This window comes from Octopus sinensis, linkage group LG13 (genome assembly GCF_006345805.1).
Source record: "Octopus sinensis linkage group LG13, ASM634580v1, whole genome shotgun sequence".
NCBI lineage: Eukaryota > Metazoa > Mollusca > Cephalopoda > Octopoda > Octopodidae > Octopus > Octopus sinensis.
Genome location: NC_043009.1, coordinates 56,103,049 through 56,129,379, shown reverse-complemented (window position 1 = coordinate 56,129,379; position 26,331 = coordinate 56,103,049). Strand labels below are relative to the sequence as shown.

The following is a 26,331-nucleotide window of genomic DNA, read 5'->3' as shown; positions in this document are numbered from 1 at the left end:
GTTTGGAATTTAAATTTACATGAAATTTTGATGGATAGTTTTAATTTAGATCACTTTAAAATAACATGTGAGTATTATAGAATCGGGGGTAGTCTCAGTTAAGGTTGGTATCAAAAGGGTTAAATGTTCATACTTCCTTAAAGGTGTCCAAAGTTGTATGCTAATTTTTAATAATTCCATAGTTGAAATTTTAATGTATAATTACTAATAATTAGGAGAAAATTGTTGAAATTATTTTTGTTAATAGTAATAGCCTAGATCATTTTTTATTTATTTCAACAGTGATATGACAGGCATGTATATGATATCCTTAATGTATTCTTGTATCTCACTCAAAGTGTTCATGCTATTCTATGTAAGACATTTCATTTCTGAATCGGCAAGGGAGCATCTATGCAGTCACTTAATCTGCTAGAAATAACAGCTGAATTTCTTTCAAAACCTAATGTTTTGTCTTAAATAACAAAAAGGATACATTAAACAAAGTAGTCCCTGGTGTCCAAAAAAAGATTGAGTGGTCCCAGCTGGTAATGCATTTCATCAGAGTTGACTTGAGATTAAACTGCAACAATAAAAACAACACTGCATTTCAATATGAGGCTCAGTTGAAAATTCCATTTAGTTTCACTATGAGTATATTAATGAGTTCATGGTAATGATGAGTTTTCAGATTCCCTCATATGACACTCCTGTGTGTTGTTTTCTTTGTTATCTTTTTACCTTAGTGCTTTCCCTAAAAAGAAGCAGTATTCCTCCTCCTCCTCCTCCTCATCATCATCGTTGTTATCATTTCCACTAGTTTTTAAAGTGAATGGTTTGTCATGATCCTGTGTTATTTATGAAGCTCAACATTTTCAAACCTTTATCCATCATACTTTCTAACCATAACCTATCTCTCTGTACTCTTATTACCACTCACTGGCACTATTATTTTTATTTCCCCACAGAATTTTGCATCATTAGATAAGAAAAATACATGTTTTGCGAAACAGCAAGATATAACTCTGCCGACCAGTGGAGAATATGGATTCCATGATGTTATGATCACTGGGTAAGTACACTGAGAACTATTGTTACATTCCACTCTGAATTTCTGTACCATTTCTCTTAAACAGTATTTCCACTATAATAATTAACAAGTAACCTATGTTTCTTTTTGTAGTACAAGTATTCTAATTTACAAATATTTTATTTCTTCAGCTTGTCTATTGATATTATATAAAGTTGTGGAGTTAGGCATCTCTAGTAAATGACTTGATATGAAACAGAGTTGAAACTGAAAGAATTATGTAGTAGAAGGACCATTTTGGTTATTTGAAGAACACTCAAAAACTCTTAAATTCACTTTGAGTTTATATAACTTAAGGTTGCAAAATTTCTGTCACAGACTGTGACCTGGTCATTGACATGGGTCCACAAAATAGCTCTTCCATAAGGGCAATTAAGAAGCTTGCTTCCCGACCATATCGTTTTGGGTTCAGTTCCATCGTGTGACGCCTTGGGTGAATGTCATCTACTATAGCCCTGGATCTGAGCTAACCAATGCCTTGTAAGTGGATTTGGTAGACAGAAGCTGAAAGAAGTCTGTTGTATATATAAAATGTATGCATCTGTGGTGGGGTGATGCAAACAGGAAAATAGAACTCAAGACATGATTATATATATATTTTTTATTATGGACAGAGTAACTCAATGGGCATTTGATAAGTGTCAATGCCCAAAACTCATGGGCCTTGAGTTACTCTGTAACTTCTGTCAATTATTAATAATGTATATATGTGTGTGTGTGTAAACAAGTGTCATCAATATATAAGCGATGTTGTTCATTTCCAATCTTCCCAGAAAATCATGTATGACCATGGGGAATTGTGACCTTGGAAACAAGTAAAGGTTTGTGAGAGAAAGGACATGCAGCTGTAGAACATGTACCTCAACAAATTCTGTCTGACCCATGCAAGCATGGAAGAGTGGATGTTAAATGATGATGATGCACACACATACACACCACATATATGGCCAGCCAGGAAAAAGGGGAAAGATGAGTGCTCTCTCTCTCTCTCTCTCTCTTTCTCACACACACACACGCACTAACTTGGAAATTTTCAAGCATTTATTTTTCCTTGATTAAATATTGTTTTTAATCTTGAGTAATAAGGGTGGAGTTCATAATTGTTTTACATGTATGAGTAGAGATAGTTAAGTGGAGTTGGTTAATGTTCAGTTTGTAATATTAGCAGTTGGAGTTTCAACGAGTGTTGTGGGACTGTAATAAAAGAAGGAAAATTCGGAGCACAGGATTGGTTTCATTGGCAGAAAGTCATATTTGGAGGTATAGAGGTCATTGTACATGGTAGTAAAAAAACAGTTATAGAGAGTACAATATAAATTGTTCATGATAGAGAACTTACTTCTGAGGTGAGTTACAGTCTTGATTGAGTTTATGTAGTGGGTGCTTTCATCCATGAACAGTACATTCGTTTATGTAGTTGCTCTTTTATTCTTTTACTAGTTTCATTAACTGGACTGTGGCCATACTAAGGCACTGTCTTAAAGAGTTTAGTTTCAGGTCAGCTCCTCCTCAACGAGTGTTCACTTTTAAGTCTGCTACTTATTCTAATGATGATGGCGGTGGCGGTGGTGGTCGTGGCAGTGGTAGTGATGGCAACATACTTATTCTGTCTCTTTCTACCAACCAAACTGTCTGGTAACAGGGATGCAAACAAACCAACACTTGTTGTCAAGAAGTGAGAGACACATACAGAAACGTATGCATGCACACACATGCATACGCATACATACACACACGCACACACAAATAGACATCCATACAATTTCCGTCTATGAAATTCACTCACAAGTCATTGGTTGATCCAGTGCTGTAGTAGAAGACTCTTGCCCAAAGTGCCACACACGGGGACTGAACCTGGAACAACATGGTTGCAAAGCAAGCTTCTTCACCACACAGTCATTCCTGTACCTCAGTTGTATTTTATTACTATTATTAGTATCTGAATCCAACGTTACATATTGAAGCCATACTCTTTTGCTCGGCACTTCAGCTGATGTCTGCTTGATTTGTTGTTCTAATAAATATCTCTAATAAATATCACTCACTATACTTCTTGTTTCCAATTTCAGTTTGCAGCAGGCCCAAAGTAAGCTGGTTGCATCTCATCCACTGGAGTTGTCTGAGAAACATGTAAGATTTATTTCTTCTTAGCTGTAAGATATATAAGCCAGTGATGATAAGGATATAAAAAAAAATGATAAATGTTACATTTACATTCTAATGTTTGCTTTATGTGTTTATGCTTCTGGTATGTTGGAGAAATAGGAAGAAATACATAGAGTATGTGATGTACTAATTTCGTCCAAAGTGCTATATAGAGATAGAGAATTAGAGAGAAACTGACTATGATGTAAAATACTAAAACTTCCTTGTTCTGCTTTTATATAATGGATATCTCCCATCATGAATTTATGGCACTTTCTCACTTAATATCTGCTAAATACCCAAACCAGAAATTGTTTCTTTGTTTAATTTTATTGTATGTTTTATTTTGTTTTTTATTTTTATTTATTTATTTACATAATTGATTATTTTATTAAAATTTCTCTTTTCAAGTACGCAGAGAAGAATGAAGCAATGGACTTTGCAAATCTTCGAAAAATCCAAGGTATTCATGCTCCTCTCAGACTGAAAATGGAGAGATTAGCTGTTTCTAAGGTGACTATTGCTTTCATTATTGTCTTTTCTATTTGGAGGAGAGTGAAGGAGAGGGTTAAGGTTTGTTTAGGTCATTTAGTACATAATGGCTTGGCTCTGTACTTAAGATCGCTTCTAAACCACAAGGCTTCAAGTTCAACCCCACTGCATGGCACTTTGGGCAAGTATGTTCTGCTAGAGCCCTGGACCAGGCCTGGTGAACTTGAATTATATTGCGGGCCACTTTAATTACAGAAAGTTTTTTGAGGGCTGCTTGTATACTGACAGAATTGAAAGCATTTTGCTTTCTCATGCTATTATTACAATAATGAATGAATGATCGTTTATTCAACATATTATTGTTGCAAAAACAATAGAATCTTTCTTTTTTCCTTTTCATTACAATCTTTAATTTTTGATAAAATTTTAAAATGTTTGTTTAAATAAACCCATTTCATGAAAGTATTAAGTGGGCTGCAAGATTAAAGCCTGCGGCCCGTGGGCCTCAAGTTGGCCAGCCCTGCTCTAGTATCTGCTTTGGCATGGGTTCTACTGCTGGATTGCCTTTCCTAATCCCAAATATATGTGCGAGTCTGTATGTTTGTTTACATTTTCACCTCTCTGATAATTGCCCAGCTACAAGTGATGTATTTTTATCATTTTTCCCCATCAACAAATTGTCCATCAGTTTTGCACCTTTGAAGTAAGAGCTCCTCTTACTTGAAAAATAAGTGAGGGTTAGGAAGGGTGTCCAGCAGTAAAACTGTGCTACAATACTTTCTTCATTTAACCTATGCTAGCATGGAAAAATTGGATGGAAAGAAAAGAAAAAACAAATGGAAAAGTATTATAATTTACTCTGAATTATGTTTCTACCTCTCTTCTTCCAAATATGTCTGGAATTTTAATTTAGCTACATAATTTCCCCTGTGACTGTCAGATGGCATGTAGTTATGAAATAGTTTAATAATACATGCTGTTCCTAGGGTGGGTATGGATAAATGTTGCAACTGGTGTTTGAAGTTAGGGGATCTCTTTGGCAAAATCACTTCTCTGATATTTTCCTTCCTCTCTTTATCAGTTAGTGAAAGCATGTGACCTAGTGGTTAGAGTATTGCATTCATGATAGTAAGATCATGGTTTCAAATCCCAGACTGGGTGATGTATTGTGTTCTTGAGCAAAACACTTCATTTCATGATGCTTCAGTCCAGCTGCTTATAGTGGAAATATATTTTTGCCTTGGATAAGAAACTCAGCTTTTGTTCTCCAGTGGCTGTGTAGAGATAATAATCCATACATTAGAAATTCAGAGGTCTGGCAGTACTTGTGAAGAATATGATGTTGAGGGTCATCATAATCATCATTATCGTTGTTTTAATGTCCTCTTTCCCATACTTGCATGGTTCAGGTGGAATTTGTTGAAGCAGATTTTCTGTGGCCAGGTGCTCTTCCTGTCACCAAACCTCACCTGTTTCCAAGTAAGGTGATATTTCCCTATGGCCAGGCATGTGTTTCATGGAAGACTAAAAATGAACAACGCTGCTTTTATGACAGTGACACTTGTTTACAAACATCACATGATGTTAAACATGGGTGCTTACACACATATGATACACATTATATGTATCATCGTCATTGTCATTGTTTAACATCTGCTTTCCAGAAAGTGCAAGCCAGAAGACTGCACCAGGCTCCAATCTGATCTGCCAAAGTTTCTACAGCTGGATGCCCTTCCTACCACCATATATATATATATATATTTCATTTTGACATTGTGATACTAATATTCTGGTGTAGAACTCAATATACCTATGCTTTCCATCTACAAAATCCACTTGCAAAGACTTTGGTCAGCCTGGGGCTATAGTAGAAGACTGCCCAAGGTGCTGCACAGTGAGACCGAACCTGAAACCACATGGCTAGGAAGCCAGTTTCTTAACCATACAGCCATAACTGTATTGATAAAACAGCAAAGGGTGTGATGCTATGAGTCATGTATTTGTCATGGGTAAAAGAGCAGAGTAAGTCTAGTTTCATGGATCATAACGTCTTTTGCTCCACAGAATCAGGATATCACTTTAGCTACCTAAATAGTGAAGTCATTCTTTGAGCTGCATATCTCCTCCAAGCTGACTAATGTTGGTGTTTCCAAAATCTCTTATTCCAAATCTTATATGATTCACTTTGCTATGCTGTTCCCACTACACATAAACACATTTTTGGGAGTATTGTCATCATCATCGTCAACATTTAATGTCTGTTTTCCATGCTGGCATGGGTTGGATGGCTTGATAGGGACTAGCAAGGCCAAGGGCTGCACTAGGTTCCATAGTCCATTTTAGCTTGGTTTCTACAGCTGGATGCCCTTCCTAATACCAACCACTTTACAGAGTTTACTGAGTGCTCTTTATGTGGCGCCAGCACCAGTGCTTTTTATTTGGCATCAGCACCCATGCCAAGGCTTTTTATATGGCACATTGGTTTTCAGATATCGATTCTATTGTGGTGGGTGGGTCTTCTTGGGTACAGCAATGTGCCACATATCTTGGCCCTCTGTCATCTTAGTAAGGATCAACATTTTGAGATTGGCCTTCAATACTTTGCCCCACGTTTTCCTGGGTCTCCCCCTTCCACAACTTCTCTCTGAAGTGAAGCACTTTTTTTTCAGTTGATTTTATCTTTATAGTACTAACAGAGCTAAGCCAATTAAAGCCATGTGATACATCTTTCTAACATCTCTCTCTATATTTTTTTCTTAATAGAAATTCCTTGAATCTTGACATAACATTCTGTAATTTTTTAGGATTCTTTTTGTGTAAGACCTGTTTTGCAGCAAACTTTTTTCATTGGTCTAAGTTTCCATCTACCCTATATATATCAATGTCAGAATTAACTAAATCCACTTAAACTTACACAAAATTTGAGTAGTTGGAATGTTGGATTACAAGCCTAAAAGCCATGTATTGAAAATGTGTGTGCAGCATCAGACATAATCTTCAATGTTTCTGTTGATGTTATTGTCTAGCTTTGACTGAGCAGACTTAAGATCAAAAGAAATCCAGCCATGCCTGTCTCCTTTTTTTGGTGGGGCTTCTAGTACTACTTGGTCTAACGAGCCCTTTCTTTTAACCCTTTAGCATTCATATTAATCCATCAACTGTAATGCTTATTTATCCACATTGTTTCAAATTAATCATGTATTATCTCATAAGTTTGTAATTTTGATGATGTGGTTGTTTATGTTTAGATTGACATTGTAGGGATGGTGTGAGAAGCCAGATATGGCCTGTTTGGATGCTAAAGGGTTAAATGTGTAGTGGTGTTATTTGAGGGAATTTAGCTGTTGTTTGTAACAAGTTAAGCAACTATGTAGTGGCTCCCTCATTTGCTCTGCATATTCAACAGTTTGGTTTGGTAAAATTTCCTAAATTTGCAGCACTATATACAACCCACACAGTCCAGGCTTATCTGAGGAATTAAATAAACAAACTATTTCTAAGAATGAATTTTCCTTGTTTGTTTATAGGTGCAACACCTGCCATGCTTACCATCTTCCAATGTGTTACTTGACACTCTGATGGGAAATGATGATATGTTGGAATTTGGAGACATCCTTAATAGTAAGTTTCTTACAATTTTCTTATTGCTATGCAAAATTTACAATTAATATTGTTATCCACTGTGTATCTGTGTGCATTGTTACTTACAAGTGTTCATTTTAAGCAAAACTTTCAAATATAAAGTATATGTGAGGCCATAGAAATGTAAAAATGTAGCAAGATTCAAACCTGTGTATCTCTTATTATAAAAGGCAGATTTTATCTGCCTCCCTTTGTCAGTTATAGAAATCTACAATATAGGATTTCTTCAATTACAATTTACCTAGCATTTTTAAGAGTAGAATGCATCGGGTTTTGCCAGGTCCAGTTTTTAAAATTTAAACTCCAATTAAGCAAAATTTACAGAAAACTCACATTCTGGTGTGTATGTCAAATGCTTTTCTTAGTCTGGTTTACAGCACACGCAAACGCACACACACAGTGTGCAACGAATAAAGTGAAACTAGATGTAATATTTGTTTCTGTCTATCACGCTGATAGATACATGAGTAAAATGTATGGCAAGCTAACAGATAAGAGTGAGTGAAAATGTTCTTGGAAGAGAGTAAATAGCGACAGAGTGATTTGAGGAAGACTAAACTGAAAGTATGAAACAGTGTTTATGTATAAACAGACGACACTTATATAAACCCTTTCGTTACCAAACCGCCCGAATTTACCTATTCATATTTAAATGAGAATATCAGAGTAAATCTCTTTAGTACATTCGTGAAAACACGTATTATACTTTGTAAACACTTCAAATACAGTTTTGTACAAAAATCGAAGTGTAATTTTAATTCCGTGAATTATGGGAGATTTTTTTCCGAAATTTGTTCCTATTGTGTTTTCAAAATTTGTAATTCTGACAAAAAATGGATACGAATTTCATTATATCAAGCAGCGAGTCAGAATTCGAAGGATTTTCTACTGAAGACCTTCATAAATCTAACTCTATGACTGAAAAAAAAAAGCATCTTTATATAAGAGTGAAGTTGTGTGTCTGTCTCCTACGATTTAGATTCGTAACTACTCCCACATTTTGCCGTGCAGTTTAACCAAAAGCGGGTATCTTATAGTCGTGATTCATATCGAGCCCTTCTGGGTATTAGCATGAGTCTACGATTTAAAAAAAATTTACCATCATATTTTTCCATTTTAATGCATTTTTTTCGCTTTTATATAAGGGAAGTAACTCTCTAAAAATATCTACGATGTGTCAACGATTTAAAAAAAAAATTTGCCTTAATTTTTTTTCAATTTTTAATGCATTTTTTTGCTATTTTTTGGCTATAACTCTCTAAAAATGCTTATATAGTTATTTCCCTTACAAACCCGAGCAACGCCGGGCGATACTGCTAGTCCACAATAAATTTACTTCCTATTATAACATTTTTATGACAAGACATATCAAATTTTGAGAACATTTTGAATCCTAGTATGTGCGTCTTTTGTTTCTCACATCTGCATTTTGATTGAACTTCATGAAACAAAAGATGAGACAAAATGTAAATGTTTGATAAACAAAAACCTTTCGGCAATGCAGATTACAAATTATGTAAAGTGATGTCAATAAATGAAAACAAAGAAGAAAGATACTGTATTACCTTACGTAGGTTGTTTAATAATTCTATAATATTTTGAGAAAGATTTCTCTTTTCAAATAGAAGAAAAAATAATCAGAGTTTGGAGAAATGTATTGTTACTAGAAGACCATCCTAGTGTGTTGTGACATTTTCTGAATTTTTTTTTTTTGTTGTATAATGCTACAAGTGGTAACACTTCATTAAATTTGCATGAATTTTTTAAAAAAGAAAAAAAGCTATTTGTGATTTACTTAAGTACAATAGCTTATTGTTAGATTATGTAGATGCAAGCATGGCTGTGTGGTTAAGAAGTTTTGTTTCACAACCACATGGTTGTGACTTTTACTATAGCCCTGGGCTGATGTGCCTCATGAGGAAATTTGGTAGAAGGAAACTGTATGAAGCCCATCATAAATCTAATGTGTGGATGTGTGTGTGTGTGTGTGCATGCGTATGTGATCATGCTTCTATTCCATATTGTCACTGCTTGGGCTAAGTGATGCTGCTGCTGGCATTCCTCATTCATTGACATTATGATTGGTTGCACTGCTCTTTCAAAAACTTATAGAATGGAGAAATCCCTTATTTTTGCAAATGGATAAGATTTGGCAATAGAAAGGCATTCTGATTGTAAAATTTTGACTCAAAATAATTTTCAATCCCAGTCCGTGCTGACATGAAAAAATGATTGTTACCCAAAGCAAATAGTTTAATGGATATAATGCAGAGATTTTGGTTCTAGTCTACTTTTTCCAAGTATTTACACTCTATCATATGTTCTCTTTATACTGGCATGTTTATACTATGCGGTTGAGAAATTTGTTTCCCAGCCATTTTCTGTCCCACTATGTGGTACCATGGGCAAGTGTTTTCTACTATAGCCCTGGGTTAATCGATGTCTTGTGAATGGATTTGGGAGTTGGAAATTGAAAGAAGACTCATGTGCATGAGGGTTGGCAACAGGAAGGTCATTTGGCCATAGAATACTTGCCTCAACAAATTCTATCGGACCCATGCAAGCATGGAGAAGAAGATGTTAAATAATGATGATGGCAACAATGATTTGCTGATTGATCCTTGTTTAGCTAACAATGATATTAGATAACAATGCTATTAACCACTACACCATATGCCCACAGGCATATGGCGTAGTGGTTAAGAGCGTGGGCTACTAACTCCAAGATTCTGAGTTTGATTCCAAGCAGTGACCTGAACAATAACAATAATAATAATAATGAGCTGGCATAAATGTTAGCACACTGGGCGAAATGCTTAGCGGTATTTTGTCTGCCATTACGTTCTGAGTTCAAATTCCGCCGAGGTCGACTTTGCCTTTCATCCTTTCGGGGTCGATTAAATAAGTACCAGTTACACACTGAGGTCGGTGTTATCGACTTATTCCCTTTGTTTGTCCCCTCTATGTTTAGCCCCTTGTGGGCAATAAAGAAATAATAATAATAATAACAACAACATCTTAGGAATGAGAACCCAGGTTTGAAATTTCCCCAAGACACCTGAAGAAGGCTGGAGAGTATATCAGTCGAAATGTTGTGTTAACAACAAACAAGATGAGGACAAATATCCGTCAAATGTAAATAATGATATTAGTTATTGAAACAGAATCTCAAGATTGACCCCACATATATTGCTTGATGCCAGCAAGTAGTGGGAGTCTAAAGATTTTTAAGGATCTCCAGTCAATAATAAGATGTGTGTGTGTGTGTGTGTCAAAGTTACATGTAATTTCTGTCTGTATTTACTGATCTCAGTTTAGTAGTTCTGTCTAATTTTTTATTAAATTATAACTGGCATTGAGTGATTATATTGAAAATTGTATAATTGAACCAGCATGATGTTATTCTAGTCAGCTTGCGTCTACCAAGTGTCAGGTTGTGTAACCATGTCTCAATTTGCAATTTGAAACTCCATTCATTACATCAGACTGATTTATGATTTAATCACCTCTGTTTTGCATATCCATAATCTGCTCTGAAAAAAGATACTCCCCGAGTCTGTGTCTTGTTTTTATAGAAACAAATTCTCTATAAAGTTTCAAATTTACATTTCTTGGTTATTTTCTTGAATTTCAAAAGTCACGCTTTCGTGCACAGCATCATTGTGAAAGTCATTTGATTTAAAACTTGATCCATTAATAAATTGTCTTTGGCTTTCTTGTATTTCCATTCTTTGCTACAAAAATAGTGTTATGAGTTTGTCTTTTCTCTGCAACCAATAAATGTTTATCAGCCAATCTGCCATATCATTATTAACATGTGTAAGAACTTCATAACACTGTCTTGTTTATAATATGTCTGTAAAATTATTTTCCAACCACATTAGCACATTGTATGTGTTTGTGTTTCTTTGTTTTTGACATCATATAATGATTGTAAATGAATGTCACTGTCATACAAGCAGTGTCAGTCATTCATATCCAGTTTTCCACTAAGCTGTGTGCAACAGGAAGAACACCCAGTTGTAAAATTTTAACTCAGTAAGTCTCTGTCCAACCCATGCCAGCATGGCAACAGAACCCCAAACAAATAAAGTGTGTGTGTGTGTATGTGAGTGGGAGAGAGAGAGAGAGAGAGAGAGAGTGAGTACTGGTGTCCCTGTCTCTATTTCTGTTTCATATTTCTTGTTATTTCATGCAAGACATTCTTTTGCTTTTGGTAAGGAGCTATTAATGTTTTTCATTTTCACAATTGTTGATATAACTTCAAGTTTTTTTGAGGTATTTTAATATATTGAAAATTACTCTTACATAATCTGCATGCACTCACATACACTAAATTGTTTACGCACCAGTGCCTAAGGTATGTTCTATATATATATATATATATATATATATATATATGTGTGTGTGTGTGTGTTGGAGGCTGAAATACTTCCATTAATATTTTTAAAAATGAAAGAAATCCCTTGATGCCTATTGTATTATATATTTGTTGTTTTTTTTTTTGTTCAGTTGTTGATATCTAAAGTTTCAATCCCACTTTGCTAAACAAATTCATTATAACTTTTGATATTGTTCAGTTTGATTTGAAAAATATTTTCAATCCCTTCTGTATGTGCCAATTCAAAGATCGCCAAGAATGTTTGTTTAAAGTGGTCGTGCACACCAGACTGGGCATAGCTTACATTCTTGAAATGATTGAAAAATTAAAAATATAATTTCATTCCATGAAACAGGTCAATATCATTGCCAGATAGTTTTCTTATTTCACCTCCCAGCCTGACCATAGTCTTGTGAGATGGAAACTGAGGGAAGCTTCTTATGTGTGATGTGTTTGTGTTTGTTTACATTTGGTGGTTTTGTGCCTTTGAAGATATGTGGAATAAGAATTCCTGTTCTTGAAAACTAGGTGTAGGTTAGTGACATGAAGTCTGTATAGCATTATTGCAATCGTATTAACATCCTCTAACATATGAAGTCATACACACACACACACACACAAGATGGGCTTCTTTCAGTTTATTAAATCTACTCACAAGGCTTTGGTCAGTTCTTAAGGTGTCATGCTCAATAATATATTTGTCTAAGCCTGCATGGCTTAGACAAAGTACTAAAAATAAAAGCAAACGAACAACTGCAAGTTTATGAAAATAAATCTTGTTAATTGTATTACAAATGTAGTTTGCTGTGTCAAATTAGTTCATGGTTCATGTGGTATTCTGCTTTAAGTAAAATCACTGGATGACTGATTTCTGAAGTTTCCCATCAAAATTAAATTAAAATCTCAAACAAATTTGTCATCTTTCTCCCCTCACTTGAATTTTTGACAAATCACCCCAGTCTATCCTAAAACAAAAATTTAATGTTTGAAAAATAAAAATTCTTTCCCTGAAGCAACCTACTTTCTATCTTATACTGTTATTCGAGAAAGTAAATTGACTAAAAATTACAGTTTAAGAATGAAATCATCATTTTCAATAATGGCTGTTGTTGAAACATCTGAAAATTTATAATCCAGTTTTTTTCTGGATCCATTGTCAAGGATTCTATATGCTGTGTTTAGCTGTTGTTATGAAATATCACTATTGTGAGTTTATTTCTACCCTGTTAAATCATTGCCTATTGAACTCCTCAGTGAATGGCCTCAATCAGCTCTTTCTTTTCATTGCCTTCACTGTAGTCCTCAGTGTTGCTTTTTGTCCTGTTATCCTCTCTCTCTCTCTCTCTCTCTTAACAACAACAACAACACAACAACAACAACATACACACAAGTAGTAGCCTCTAACTTTAGAAGGTACAACAAAAGCAATTCGGTCATGACCATATCCAAACATGGTGGAAAGTACAATATGCCGCCAGAACATTTGATTGGCTGCCTCTGTGTCATAGCTACGAATTAACAACAACAACAACAACAACAACAAAGTCCAAGGAGATAGAAATAACTGCAAACTCTTACTATCACCACCATTACCATTGTCATAGCCCTGCTTGCATCATCACCACCACCTGCTCCACCACCATTGTCATAGCTATTAACACCACTCTGGTGATTACCACCTGACCAGTTTCCTTTTCTGGAATAGCTTGGATAGGTTTGTGGTCTCGCATATTATATTATTGTTAATGTCAGCGTTACATTTTTAATACTTGTATAGAAATTGGCACTGGCAGTGGTGGTAGTGTTGCTGATGGTGAATAAGAAGAGAAGGAATACGCTGGCATTTATTTTTCTTTTCCTTTCTTCTGTTAATTTCTCTTTATCTCTTTTCTTAGCTACTTATCTCTGCCAATTTCCCTGACATCCGGCACCTTATGTTCTTAGCCACTTTCATGCCCTCACTTGAAAGCAGTCCTTATTGCTTAGGGCAAAGGGTTATTGCTTTTCATTTATTCTTAGATCACTTAGAATGTCTTTGTGTAAATCTATTGTCTCCTTATAACCTATTCCTTAACATTCACAAGTTCTTAAGCCTCAAGAAGGCATGAGAGGCAAATGATTAGTTACTCTTTGACTCATATGTGTTAGTACTTACCATTGCTGGACAAATCCTACTGACCTATGTCCTACTTCTTCTGGGTGACTAGAAAAGCTTCTTTTAACCTTTGCTTTGTTAGAATTTTTATTTTTAATTTTTTCCTTTTTTTTTTTTTTTGCTACTGTTGTCATTATACATTGCAGTATTATATAGTGAGCTGTTTCAACTAATGCCACTATTCATGTGAAAGGTTTACATTTATATAAATTACCTTAAGTAACTTTTCTTGAATCAATAATATCCAAGATCATGGTCCTAAAACTGAACCATTGTGTCTAGAAAGCTGTTACTAAGAACATTTTAGGAAGGTTTTTTTACTATCTCTCTCTTCTGTTCTATTACATAAGGTAACCTATGTAGTTGCCAAGGATCACCCCTCCCTTTCTGTCTGTCTGTCTCTCTTTTCCTCTCATACATACCAGTGTTGTTTGACTTGTGCTTCATGTCTGAGATGTGTGGCAGTTCTTTTAATAAATCATTATCAGATAGTTTGAAATTCATTCTTGATATTATCAAAACAGTCCATTTAGTGCTTGAAAACAAGGAAGCCTGTCAAATAGGAATTCTTCTCTGTTTAAAGCAATGTTACCTGGTACAGTTTAATTAAAGACATACCTAGTGGCTGTTTGTTACCACATTTCTGTTGCAATGTATTACCTTTGTTTCAATTAATTTAGAAAATAATGAAGTATTTATTAGAATAACTTGTTATTAATTTATATTTAGAACATAAATTTTCATGAAATTTTGATGGGAGGTTTTTAAATCACATTTATACAGAGATCCAGGGGTGGTATCAAAATAGTTAATGCTCATATGAGGTGAATCGGTTGTCATAGGCATGGATGTAGCTGTGTAGATGGGAAGTTTGCTTGCCAACCACTTGGATTTGAGTACAGTCTCACTGCGCAGTGCCATGGGCTAGTGTCCTCTATTATAGCTGAGGCTAACCAAAACTTGCTGAGTAAACTTGGTTGATGGAAACTGAAAGAAGACTTTGCTTGTGCATGCATACTTATGTGTCTGTGTGTTAGTTTCGTATGTATGATCGCTTATACAAGTGTTTTTTGGGTAGTATTTTTATCAGTCTCTCTCTTGTGGTTGAATAGTTACTGTGATGACAGGACAGCAATCATTCACCTGCAAAGTTCCATTTCATTATTCTAGAAAACGGCCTTTGTTCTTTGAGTCTGCTGACATGGTACTAGGCACCAGCTTTAAAGCCAAAGCTGTTACAGAGTATGTTGAGATTCAAGTAGTCACCCTTCTCATTAGTATTGAAAAGAACAAAAGCAACAAATAAGCAGACAAAAATTAAACCCCTACCAAAACTGCCTTCATATAATCTTTCAACACAATGTCAAGTGGTTAACTCTTGTTAGTTCTGCTCGTGACCCTGTCACTTCAGATCTCACTTACTTTAGCGGGCTCTGTTATAATTAGGTGTTATAGCTGCTGCTTCCCTTCCTCCTATTATTTGAGCATCTTTTGCAACCTGATGCCCTTCTTACTGATAACCCTTAACTGTTCATGGATCTTTTCTGTTTGGCTTCACTTTTTGAAAGTTTAAAAATTAAGTGAAAATTTTCAAATTTGGTGTATTTATGCAATTTTTCACATTGAATCTGATACTGTTATTCAGTTCTTCCAGAAAAAATTTTTAGAAAAATGTTACAGAGGTTTAAAGTTTGATCATTTTTACCTAATCAGAAAACAAGATTTGGAAGCTAGCAATCTTGTGAATGATGGTAACATTACAACAACAAATTATTCAACAACAGAAGTTTTAATGAAGTCATGTGAAATATTTGAAGAAGAGGCATTGCGAAAAACAAGCTGTAGTTCAGTTCATGTAAACAATACATATGTAGTGAGACATTAAATTACAAAAAAAAAAAAAAGCCCCCAAAAACTATGGTTCAGACAGCAACAGATGTGTAAAAACAAGGAAACAAAAGGTAAACTACTTGTGGTGTGACAGGACATGAACAGATAACACAACAGCTAGGGTTGTTACTATGGAAATAGGCACCAATAAGTAAGGGGTCTATGATTGGGGAAATGGTAGCTATTCCTGTAGCTCACCATTTTTCAGGAAGCACAGGCATAAACACAAACACATATGTGCATGCACACACAATACATGAACACAACATGTTTTTTTAGTATCTGTACACCAAATGCACTGACAAGGATATGGTCAGCCTTGGGTCTATAGTACAAGACGCCTGCCCAAGTTGCCACACAGTAGGACTGAAATTGAGACTGCAAAGTTGGGAAGCACACTTCTTAACCACACATCCATGCATGTGGTCATATGTGTGTGTGTGTGTGTGGATGATTGTAAGAATTTGTGAATGAAAGAGGAAGATAGTACTGAATACATGGTGTATATTTTGTTTAGATACTTATTTAAACTGAGTATTTTGCTGCTGTGATTTTTTTTTCACATACTGCTCTTTGAAATGGCAAATTCAGAAATTCAGATGGTTACATTCCTTTATGAAATGTAACCGTTTGACTTTTTTGAGTTAAATGCCTGAAAGATTGCAGAGACTGAAACTTGAGTAGTGACCAAATCCTCTGTTTAAATAAATATGAAATGAAATTTTATGTAAAAATAATAAAGATTTGAAGCTGCTAAATATAAAAGATGAGGACACCTCAAAACTATAATCACCCTCTGCTCTGAGCATATGTCCTTTTTGCTTGGATCTCATGCATGGATGAAAAAAGATTTAATCTTTCCATCCATCCCTGCCCACTATTTCTGGGAGAGTCATGGGGGATAGAGTCTTCGGGTACCTCCTCCATAGGGTCTTATCAGAAGCAACTGGCATTAGATTTTCCAGCTGGATTCCTAAACATGACCAGCTGAGACTATGATTATTATCCAACTTTCTCATTTTTGGTCAACCCCTATGCAGGTTGGCTTGGCTTCAAGAATCCATCTTACAGTTCTTTTCTGCCACACTCAAATCACATGTCTGTAGTACTAATGTTGTGACCTCTAAATGCAGAGAAGTATTAATTCAACCTGGAGAGACTCCCTGCTTTCTGAGCTTCACACTCTGTCAAGTAGTGTTACTTCAGAGACCCTTCAGAGGAACCTCATGCCAATCACTTGTATTCATGATCATATTCTTTCAGTCATTACCCAACATTCATGACCACAAACCTCTCCTCTTCTGAGGATCGAATGCTGGAGCTGGCACATTATTTTGCCACCATCTGCATTTCTAGCATCTAATTCAGCCTCCTGTCTTCTGCCACTTAATTTGGGTGGTGGGCTTAATCCATCACCTAGTTTAACACCACCACATTGCACCTTGTGTGCCTTTAGCTCTGTTGTAAGCATTTGGGTTAGGTCACTGGTTTGAAGATATATTCCTCTTGTTTACCCATTAGTCTTGAATGTGCTGCAACAGGCCGTGAACACTGCCTTCTTTCTTGACTAAAAGATGTTAAAAAAAAAAATTAATGCACTGATTCTTTCCCTCCAGGTCATATTCTCTACTACTGACTCTCACCTTCCATGTAATTTACTGGAGTACAGTATTTCTTTATGCTTCAAGTGGTACTTGAAGAATTTGTTGAAGGTTTGGTCTTCTTAGAAGAAAAGTCACATCCTTAATCTTGCTGGCCATACTATCTCTTTAGCAATAATTACTACAGGCCCTTCTTTCCTAAATATTATAGTAACTCTTCAGTGTAATTTAATAAGTCAAAAATCTGTGTGCAGTGAACAAATTCATGCAGACACATTCTAGACTGTGCCTAAACTTAAACCATGTCCATATGATAGATCACCAACACCAATATGAACAGTACCTTTCTGATACTTAAAATTGCTCATTATTATGCTGACATAACTTGTTGCCTATCCCACTGTCGACAAAAGTGTTGAAAAAATTATCTGCTCTGTAACTCTTCCTCAGGCTCTCAAATGGAAAAGGAAATACACACTGATTTGATGTCCTGACACTTTGTATGCTTCTGTTAGTCAACATAGTTGAACTTCAGTTAAAGTGTCAGACTGCCAAATAGTTGCTGTCTCAACAACTTCTGTATGTTTGCAGATAGAAACCCAAAGGATAAAAGTTAATATTGAAGATTTAAGTCATTCTTGTACCTGTATGCTTGAAGAGAAAAATTAACATAAAAGATTTTAACAGATTTTGTCCTTGCATTTTACTTTCAAAAGTTGATGTATGTAATCTTATGAAAATATCAGCTTACAACAAAACAGTTATTTTGTTAAGATTTAGGCTTTAACTAAAACTGTTTTCTTTGTGTGAACAATATTTGTCTTTCTAGCTGGCTCAACTGTATCTTCCTCTCTCTCATAAATAATGAGTGTCTAGTTTATTTGTCTAGATGTGTATCATCTTCACATCTGTATATAGTTTGCAATGTATGTACAAGTCTGTGTAGAAAAACAAATACTTCTTTTAATTTTGAAGTATAACAAGTTAACATAGAAATACTTATCTATTTTCTGTCTTATTTACCCCACTTATCCTTGATGAATATACTCTATTCATATGTCTTTATTGCTGATTCAAAACTAAATTCTACCAGTAAAATTAATGTTTGTAGGAATACAGGTTATGTTCTAAATTTCTCTAGACTCTTGCCACTGTCACTACATTATCTACAACCAGTTTTTTACCACCTAAGTTGAGTACGCTACAGCTGTATCTTATGGGAGAATTTCTTTTGGGTTGTCCAACTCCATTAAACTATTGCGCTTTTTATGAAACACTGCCAGATCAGACTGGAGCCTGGTGCAGCCTCTTGGCTTCCCAGACCCTGGTTGAACCATCCAACCCATGCTAGCATGGAAAACAGACGTTAAATGATGATGATGAATCATATATGTTTGCACACATTTTCACTCACTTCCTCATTCCTTCCCTTCTCACTTTTTCTCTTCATTAGAAGAAAAACATTTTTCCGATGTCCGAATTAAAAAATCCCATGGATCTGTGAAGGAAATAAATATTATTATAGTGCAATTTAGAATATCTGAAATTTACTCATTAAGTTTATCATCACCATCAAGATCATTGTTGTCATCATTTCTACATCTGCTTTTTCCATAGTGACATAGATTGGATAAGAATTATCTAAGATTATTCTGCTTCCAAAAGCACAATGCTATAAACTGATCCCTTTCGGCAATACAATTACTACCTTTCGAGAATCAAGATAGTTTTATATGTATATATATATATATATATATATATATATATATAAAAAATGAGTTGTGTAGGTTTTTCATACTGACTAAAAAAAATTGTAACCCTCCTCAAAAAAAGGGGCTTGTGTAAGCCATACTATGCTGATATGGTCAAAATAGTCAGAAACATGCCTGCAAAGGTCAGATTTTCCTTTAAGCAAATTTTCTGAAATTGGTTTTTGGTTTCTTGAAATTATCTTCTCATTTTTTTCTGTGGGTATTACTACCAGTTACTGCTAGGCTTTTGTTTTCTTTCTTTAGTCCAAAGGAAATTTCAGTTAACTGAGAATTTTTCACATACTGTCATTTAATATATCATTCTTGAGTTTCTTTATCCAAATTTATGCCATTGGCCCTCTTGAATTTATTTATAAGCTTCCTAAAGCATAAAAAAATATAAATTTCTATACTAGCTATCTAATTTGACTGGTTTCTGTTTTGTTGTTATTCTAGCTAATCAATTGGGGACAATCAAGATTAGTTTAACTTTGCCTGCTGTTAGATTTTTGTGTTTTTGTTTAAAATTCTTTGGGGACATATGGTGATTTGGGATGGGAGGTTCTGATCTATGAAGAAAGAGAAAAGAGGGAAGCTATAAACAGCTTGCTGCTTTAAAAGGTTTTTTTTGATATATGTTGTGGTATGAAAAAAGAGACAAATATTTCTAAAGTTTTATAACTTCCGTAAACACATGAAGGCAATTAAATTCCTAAACCAAATGGGGGAAAAATTTTATCTGAAAGGAAAACAAAATGCAAAAAACGAAAACCAAACCAAACAAACAACATATGTTGAAATTTTTTAAAGTTGAATTTGGATTGTCACTTCTGTGACATGCCAGTGTTCAGTCTTGTAAGTTACAAAATTGAATCTGAAATAAGCAGACCTCTAAAATTAATTATACATCAAGTAATTGAATTAGTCTTTGAAGGTCTTATTGACCTCATAGGAATAACAAAAAAATAGAAAAGAAAAAAAATTTGTTTTCTAAAATACCTTGTGGAATTTTCATGTAAATATAGCTTCATATTCAGAGACTGATCCAGGAATGTAGCATCAAGACTTCCATGTAAACTACAAGCATTATTATTATTATTATGATGTAAGGTGGTGAGCTGGCAGAATTGTTAGTATGCCTAACCAAATGCTTAGTTCTGAGTTCAAATTCCACTGAGGTCAATTTTGCCTTTCATCCTTTGGCGGGGAAGTTCGATAAATTAACTACCAGTTGAACACTGGGGTCAGTGTAATCAACTCATCCCCACCTCCCCCAAGCTGCCCTTGTGACAAAAAATTGGAATTATTATTATCATTATTATTATTTTTAAGGTGGTGAACTGGCAGAATCATTAGCATTCCAAGCAAAATGCTTAGTGGGATTTTATCCATCTTTATGTTCTGAGTTCAAATTCCACTGCTGTTGGCTTTGCCTTTCATTCTTTTTCAGGTTGATGAAATAAGTACCAGTTATGCACTGGGGGTTAATGCCCCCCCACCCTCTAATTTCAGGTCTTGTGCTTATAGTTGAAAAGATTTTTATTATTATTAAGGTGGCTAGCTGGCTGACTCATTAGCATGCCAGGTAAAATGCTTAGTGGCATTTCATCTGTATATATGTTCAGAGTTCAAATTCTGCTGGGGTTGACTTTGCCTTCCATTCTTTTGGGGCTGATAAAATAGGTACTAATCAAGAACTGAGGTCAGTGTAATCAACTAGCCCTCACCCCTCAAAAAAACAGCTGGCTCTTTGCTAAAATGTGAAATTATTATTATTATTATTATTATTATGATGTAAGGTGGTGAGCTGGCAGAATTGTTAGTATGCCTAACCAAATGCTTAGTTCTGAGTTCAAATTCCACTGAGGTCAATTTTGCCTTTCATCCTTTGGCGGGGAAGTTCGATAAATTAACTACCAGTTGAACACTGGGGTCAGTGTAATCAACTCATCCCCACCTCCCCCAAGCTGCCCTTGTGACAAAAATTTGGAATTATTATTATCATTATTATTATTTTTAAGGTGGTGAACTGGCAGAATCATTAGCATTCCAAGCAAAATGCTTAGTGGGATTTTATCCATCTTTATGTTCTGAGTTCAAATTCCACTGCTGTTGGCTTTGCCTTTCATTCTTTTTCAGGTTGATGAAATAAGTACCAGTTATGCACTGGGGGTTAATGCCCCCCCGCCCTCTAATTTCAGGTCTTGTGCTTATAGTTGAAAAGATTTTTATTATTATTAAGGTGGCTAGCTGGCTGACTCATTAGCATGCCAGGTAAAATGCTTAGTGGCATTTCATCTGTATATATGTTCAGAGTTCAAATTCTGCTGGGGTTGACTTTGCCTTCCATTCTTTTGGGGCTGATAAAATAGGTACTAATCAAGAACTGAGGTCAGTGTAATCAACTAGCCCTCACCCCTCAAAAAAACAGCTGGCTCTTTGCTAAAATGTGAAATTATTATTATTATTATTATTATTGTTATTGTTGTTGTAACTATTATTATTATGGGCAGTGTATGTGTTGTCTTACTGAATTCAGTTATGCGAGATTCTTGACAATAACGGTTGTTAATTCCCTCTTGGCCTTTGTTTCTTTTAACTGAAAGCTGAAACTTAAAGCTAATGGCAGGAATTCCTTACATCTGTGGCATTTACAAGTTATTAAGCCAAGTTCTGCAAACATTTTTTGATTTGTCAACCATATCGCTCCTTAACATATCTTTAACACCCTCATTTGAAAGAACCACAACTGGCAGAAGATGGTCATTGATTGAAAACTAAGCTTGGGAATTAAATCAACACTATGACCATTAATGGTGACCATTGGGGTATTTTTCTTTTAAGATAAATCCCATGCTATTATTTACAGTGTTTATAATACATATCCATGTTGTTGACTCAGTGATTGTTGATATATTAAGTTAGACAAAGTAGCTTTTTTTTATTCTCTCTTATGTTGAAGCAGTTCTTCAAAACTCTACTATACATCAAGCTCTCTCCCCACCTCTCTCTCACTCTCTCTCTCGGCCTTCATCGATCATTAGTGACTACACATCTGTACATGTTTGTCCATACATGCAACTCTCTCCACTCTGCACCACCAATGTTAATCCAAGGGAAGCACTGTTGACTTGGGTCAGTAGGGCTAAGCACTTATGTCATTGCAAGTGTTGCCATCAGGATGCATAGAGCCAGAACTGATACTACACAACATCCTGTTCAGCTTTCTCATAGTTCTATCTACACTTTGCTCTGGATTGCTACTTTTTTTTATCGACCCTGAAAGGATGAAAGGCAAATTTGACCTTGGCATGACTTCAACTCACAGTGCACAGAGTCAGAACAAATACCATGAAACACTTTATTCATTACTCTAACAACTCTGCCAATTTGTTGCTTTCCAGATACAGGAGGGTTAAGGATTATTTTATTTGTCTTCTTTATAATAGAATTAAGGGCTGTTATATTTATCTTTTGTGGGTGAAAATAAAGAGAAGAGGCAAGCAGTGAGTGACAGATATGAATCTTATATGAACCTATAGCTGCTATGTCATCAAGATTATCAATAGATTCAATGGATTTCTGACTATTGTCTATTGACAGGACAATGACTGGCTACTGTCAGTTTAATGTTATTTAGTCTGTGGTTAGATTTACTTTAAAAAATAACAAAACAAAAACACAAAGTGAATGTTTAAAGTTGTCAAATGTTTACAAGATGTCTACATCACCTTTGCCCCTATGTTCTATCAGTGTAACTAGTTTCAGTTTTTTTTCTGTTTCCATTGTTATTAATGGTTTTGAACTCAAGCAAAACCAAAATTTTGTGGAGAGGCGTTGAATAAAGATGATTGTATCAACATCAATGTATTATTTATGTGCAGACGTTGGTGTGTGGTAAGGAGTTTGCTTCCAGATCACAAGGTTCTGGTTTCAGTCCACCTTCTATTATAACTCTGTGCTGACCAAAGCTTTGCAAATAGTTTTGGTGGACAGAAACTTAAATAGGTCCAGTGTATGTGTGTGGTAAGAAGCTTGCTTCCCAGCCACATGGTTCTGGGTTCATTCCCACTGCATGACACCTTGAGCATTGGGCAAGTGTCTTCTACCATAGTCTCAGGCCGACCAAAGCCTTGTGAGTGGATTTGGTAGACAGAAACTAAAAGAAGTCCATCGTATATGTATATCATCATCATCATTTAACGTCCGCTTTCCATGCTAGCATGGGTATATATATATATATATATATATGTGTGTGTGTGTGTGTGTATGTATTTATGTCTAGCAACAGGACTCCGCACCATGTCACACAAACAGGAGAACCCAGTCATGGCTGTCAGACAATTTTTTTTACCACATCACCACTAACATCTGGCCACCTAACACCCCAGACTGCAACCTCCTTGATTATTATATGTGGGGCGCAGTTGTGCAAAAGACCAACAGAACCTCTTGTAACACCAAAGATGAACTGAAGGCAAGGATTATGACTGCATTCATCAATTTAAACAGGGAAACCATCTAGGAGTTGCAGAAGATTCTGAAGTCATCCGGAGGCCATGGTTGAAGCCAGTGGCGATTTTATTCAATAAATTTACTCTTTAGTTTTTCAAGATATTTTTTATGTAATTTTGGTAAATATATCTGTTAAAATGAGATGTCATTGTTATTTTCACTTTTGCATAGACAACAATTTATTCATTGTGCCTTGTGTGTGTAAAGTATTTTTGTATTATGTATCAGTGCAGCTAGAGGTAAACCGTATGGTTGTATGTTCTCAATCACCTCAGAGCTCTATTGAAGGGACTTCAATAGTATAAATTCCTATTGGTCTCTTGCATGACGTTATCTAGATGCTGCTTCTGCTACCACAACTACCACCCACCACTACCAGTACTGCTTATTTCAAGACCAAGGAAAACAAAAATCTTATTCTGAAGAATATATTTTGGACTGTCTATCCAAATGGTTTCCTTCATTGCTAAGAGTGAATCATGTTATTCCATCAGTTACTCCTCTGGGATGTCAAATAACTTTCATATGTTGCACTGCTATTAAAGTATTTCTTATTTCATTTTTGTTTTATATATATATGTATAGTCATTTTTGTGTCTTTATTTTTCTGTCTCTGTTTTGTTATATATTTCATGTTTACATATTCTTCAAGTTTTTATCTTGAACTTAATACATTAACTGAGAAGTAGGTATAGTTTTATCACTACCATTGTTTTTGGAGATTGCTTAACCATTAAGGTATATTCTAATGAATAGAAAAATGGTGTGCAGTATCTATTTCATCACTTGTGACCTTCGCATAGTCTTTTATTTTTGTCGCATAGCTTGAGAGAAAAAGCAAACAATCTGAATTAAATTTCCCAGTTTACAAATAATAGAACAGAACTTAGTGTCTTGACTCTAGAGATAAGGATAAAAATAGGCTAACCTATACAGATAAAGATGTTTATTTTCTTCTTTTTTAACCCTTTTGCTACCATATCTGAGTTAAAATACATTCACTCTGTCTCAATTAATTTTGGAAATATTGAGTATAATTAAATAATGTTGCTGTTACTAAGTGCTGGTGTGGCTCTGTGGTAAGTAGTTTGCTTCCCAACTACATGGTTCTGGGTTCAGTTCCACTGCATGGCACCTTGGGCAAGTGTCTTGTCTTATAACCTTAGGCTAACTAAAGCCTTGTGAGTGGATTTGGTAGATGGAAACTGAATGGAACCTGCTGAATATATGTGTGTGTGTGTGTGTGTGTGTACATGTATCTTTGTGTCCGTGTTTGTCCACCCACCACCACTTGACAACTGGTGTGGGTGTGTTTATGTCCCCTAACTTAGCTGTTCAGCAAAAGGGACCGATAGAATAAGTACTATGCTATACAAAAATATAGTAAGTGCTGGGGTCGATAAGTTCAACTACAATTCTTCAAGGTGGCAACCCAGCATGGCCACAGTCTAATGACTAAAACAAAAGATTAACTGATATAGATAATGTTTGCTATGTAAATTTGCACAAATTTTTGAAGGGAAATTTTAATTTAGATCACTTCAAAACAACAAATTTGTTATCATAGAACCAGCAGCAGTCTTGCAGGTTGGTATCGAAAAAGGTTCTGGAAATTTGTTGTTGAAGGTGTGGAGGTTATGGTAGAAACAAAAGCATAGCATAAACAAATACTAGGTGTTTTTGACTTCTTTCTTGAGATTGTGGTGAACTTCATTAATTCATAGCCATGACTCACAAGCTATTATGTAGCATGTAGTGTGGTAGCATGTACCATACTTTTGCTAATTGTTTTAAGTGCTTACATATTCATTGGTAGAGAGACACAGAGGGGGTCTGTGCCAGCACTCGACTGGTACTCGTTCCAGTTGAGTAGAATGGAACAACATGAAATAAAGTGCTTTACTTAAGGACTCAATGCACTGTTTGGTTCATGAGTTGAACCTACCACTAGATGATCATGAGCCCAACACTCTAACCATCATGTCTTCACTAATACCATAAGCAAAGTTATCAGCTGGTTAGTACCAATGGTGTTACAGGAGTCACGTGGTTATAAAGAACTCAGTGCAACAAAGTAGATGAAAATTTGATGGTCACCTTAAATTTGTCCGTGGTGATGTCTGTGATGGAATGTCAGTGAAGTAATGCATTTCAGTGTACAATAGTTTATGATTGTGGTAGGAAAGTGGAGGATTTTCTGAGATACCTTTACTATTATTCATTGCTAGCTTTTACTCTGCACATAATATATTGGTTAACATGCTCAGTTATCTTTTAAGATTATATCTATATTTATTTATTTATATATATATATATGTGTGTGTGTACTTGAGGAAGTGCTGAAAAGTATTTGGCTTTGGGTAAAAGAAAATACAGGAGGATTAGTTAATTATGATTTTATTCAGTCTATTCCCCTCTCAGATTCACATACTTATTGCAGCAGTCCTTCAGTTTTTCTAATCCCTGTAGAAGAACTTGGAAGGTTGGGCCTCCAACCAGGCCTTTTGTGATATTCTTAACACCAGGAAATTTTCAGCACCCGCTTACATTAGCCAAAGGACTTCAGTATATTAGTCTGTAAGTGTAGTTTGGAGTTTGGATAAGAATTTCACTTCATAATCATGAGATTACTAGTTTGATCCCACTACATGGCATCTTGGGCAAGCATAATTTTCTATACTCTTTAGTTG

At 35.3% G+C, this 26,331-nt stretch overlaps 1 protein-coding gene across 1 annotated transcript in view; it reads left to right on the top strand.

Annotated features, from left to right (window-relative positions):
- The window catches only part of LOC115218236 (proteasome maturation protein), a 73,483-nt gene that overhangs the window by 33,815 nt on the left and 13,337 nt on the right, over positions 1-26,331 (top strand). The window contains exons 2-5 of the mRNA XM_029787965.1: positions 948-1,051; positions 3,139-3,199; positions 3,626-3,727; positions 7,234-7,327. Of these exons, the coding sequence (XP_029643825.1) occupies positions 948-1,051; positions 3,139-3,199; positions 3,626-3,727; positions 7,234-7,327 (361 nt within the window). The remainder of the gene's footprint in view (positions 1-947; positions 1,052-3,138; positions 3,200-3,625; positions 3,728-7,233; positions 7,328-26,331) is intronic.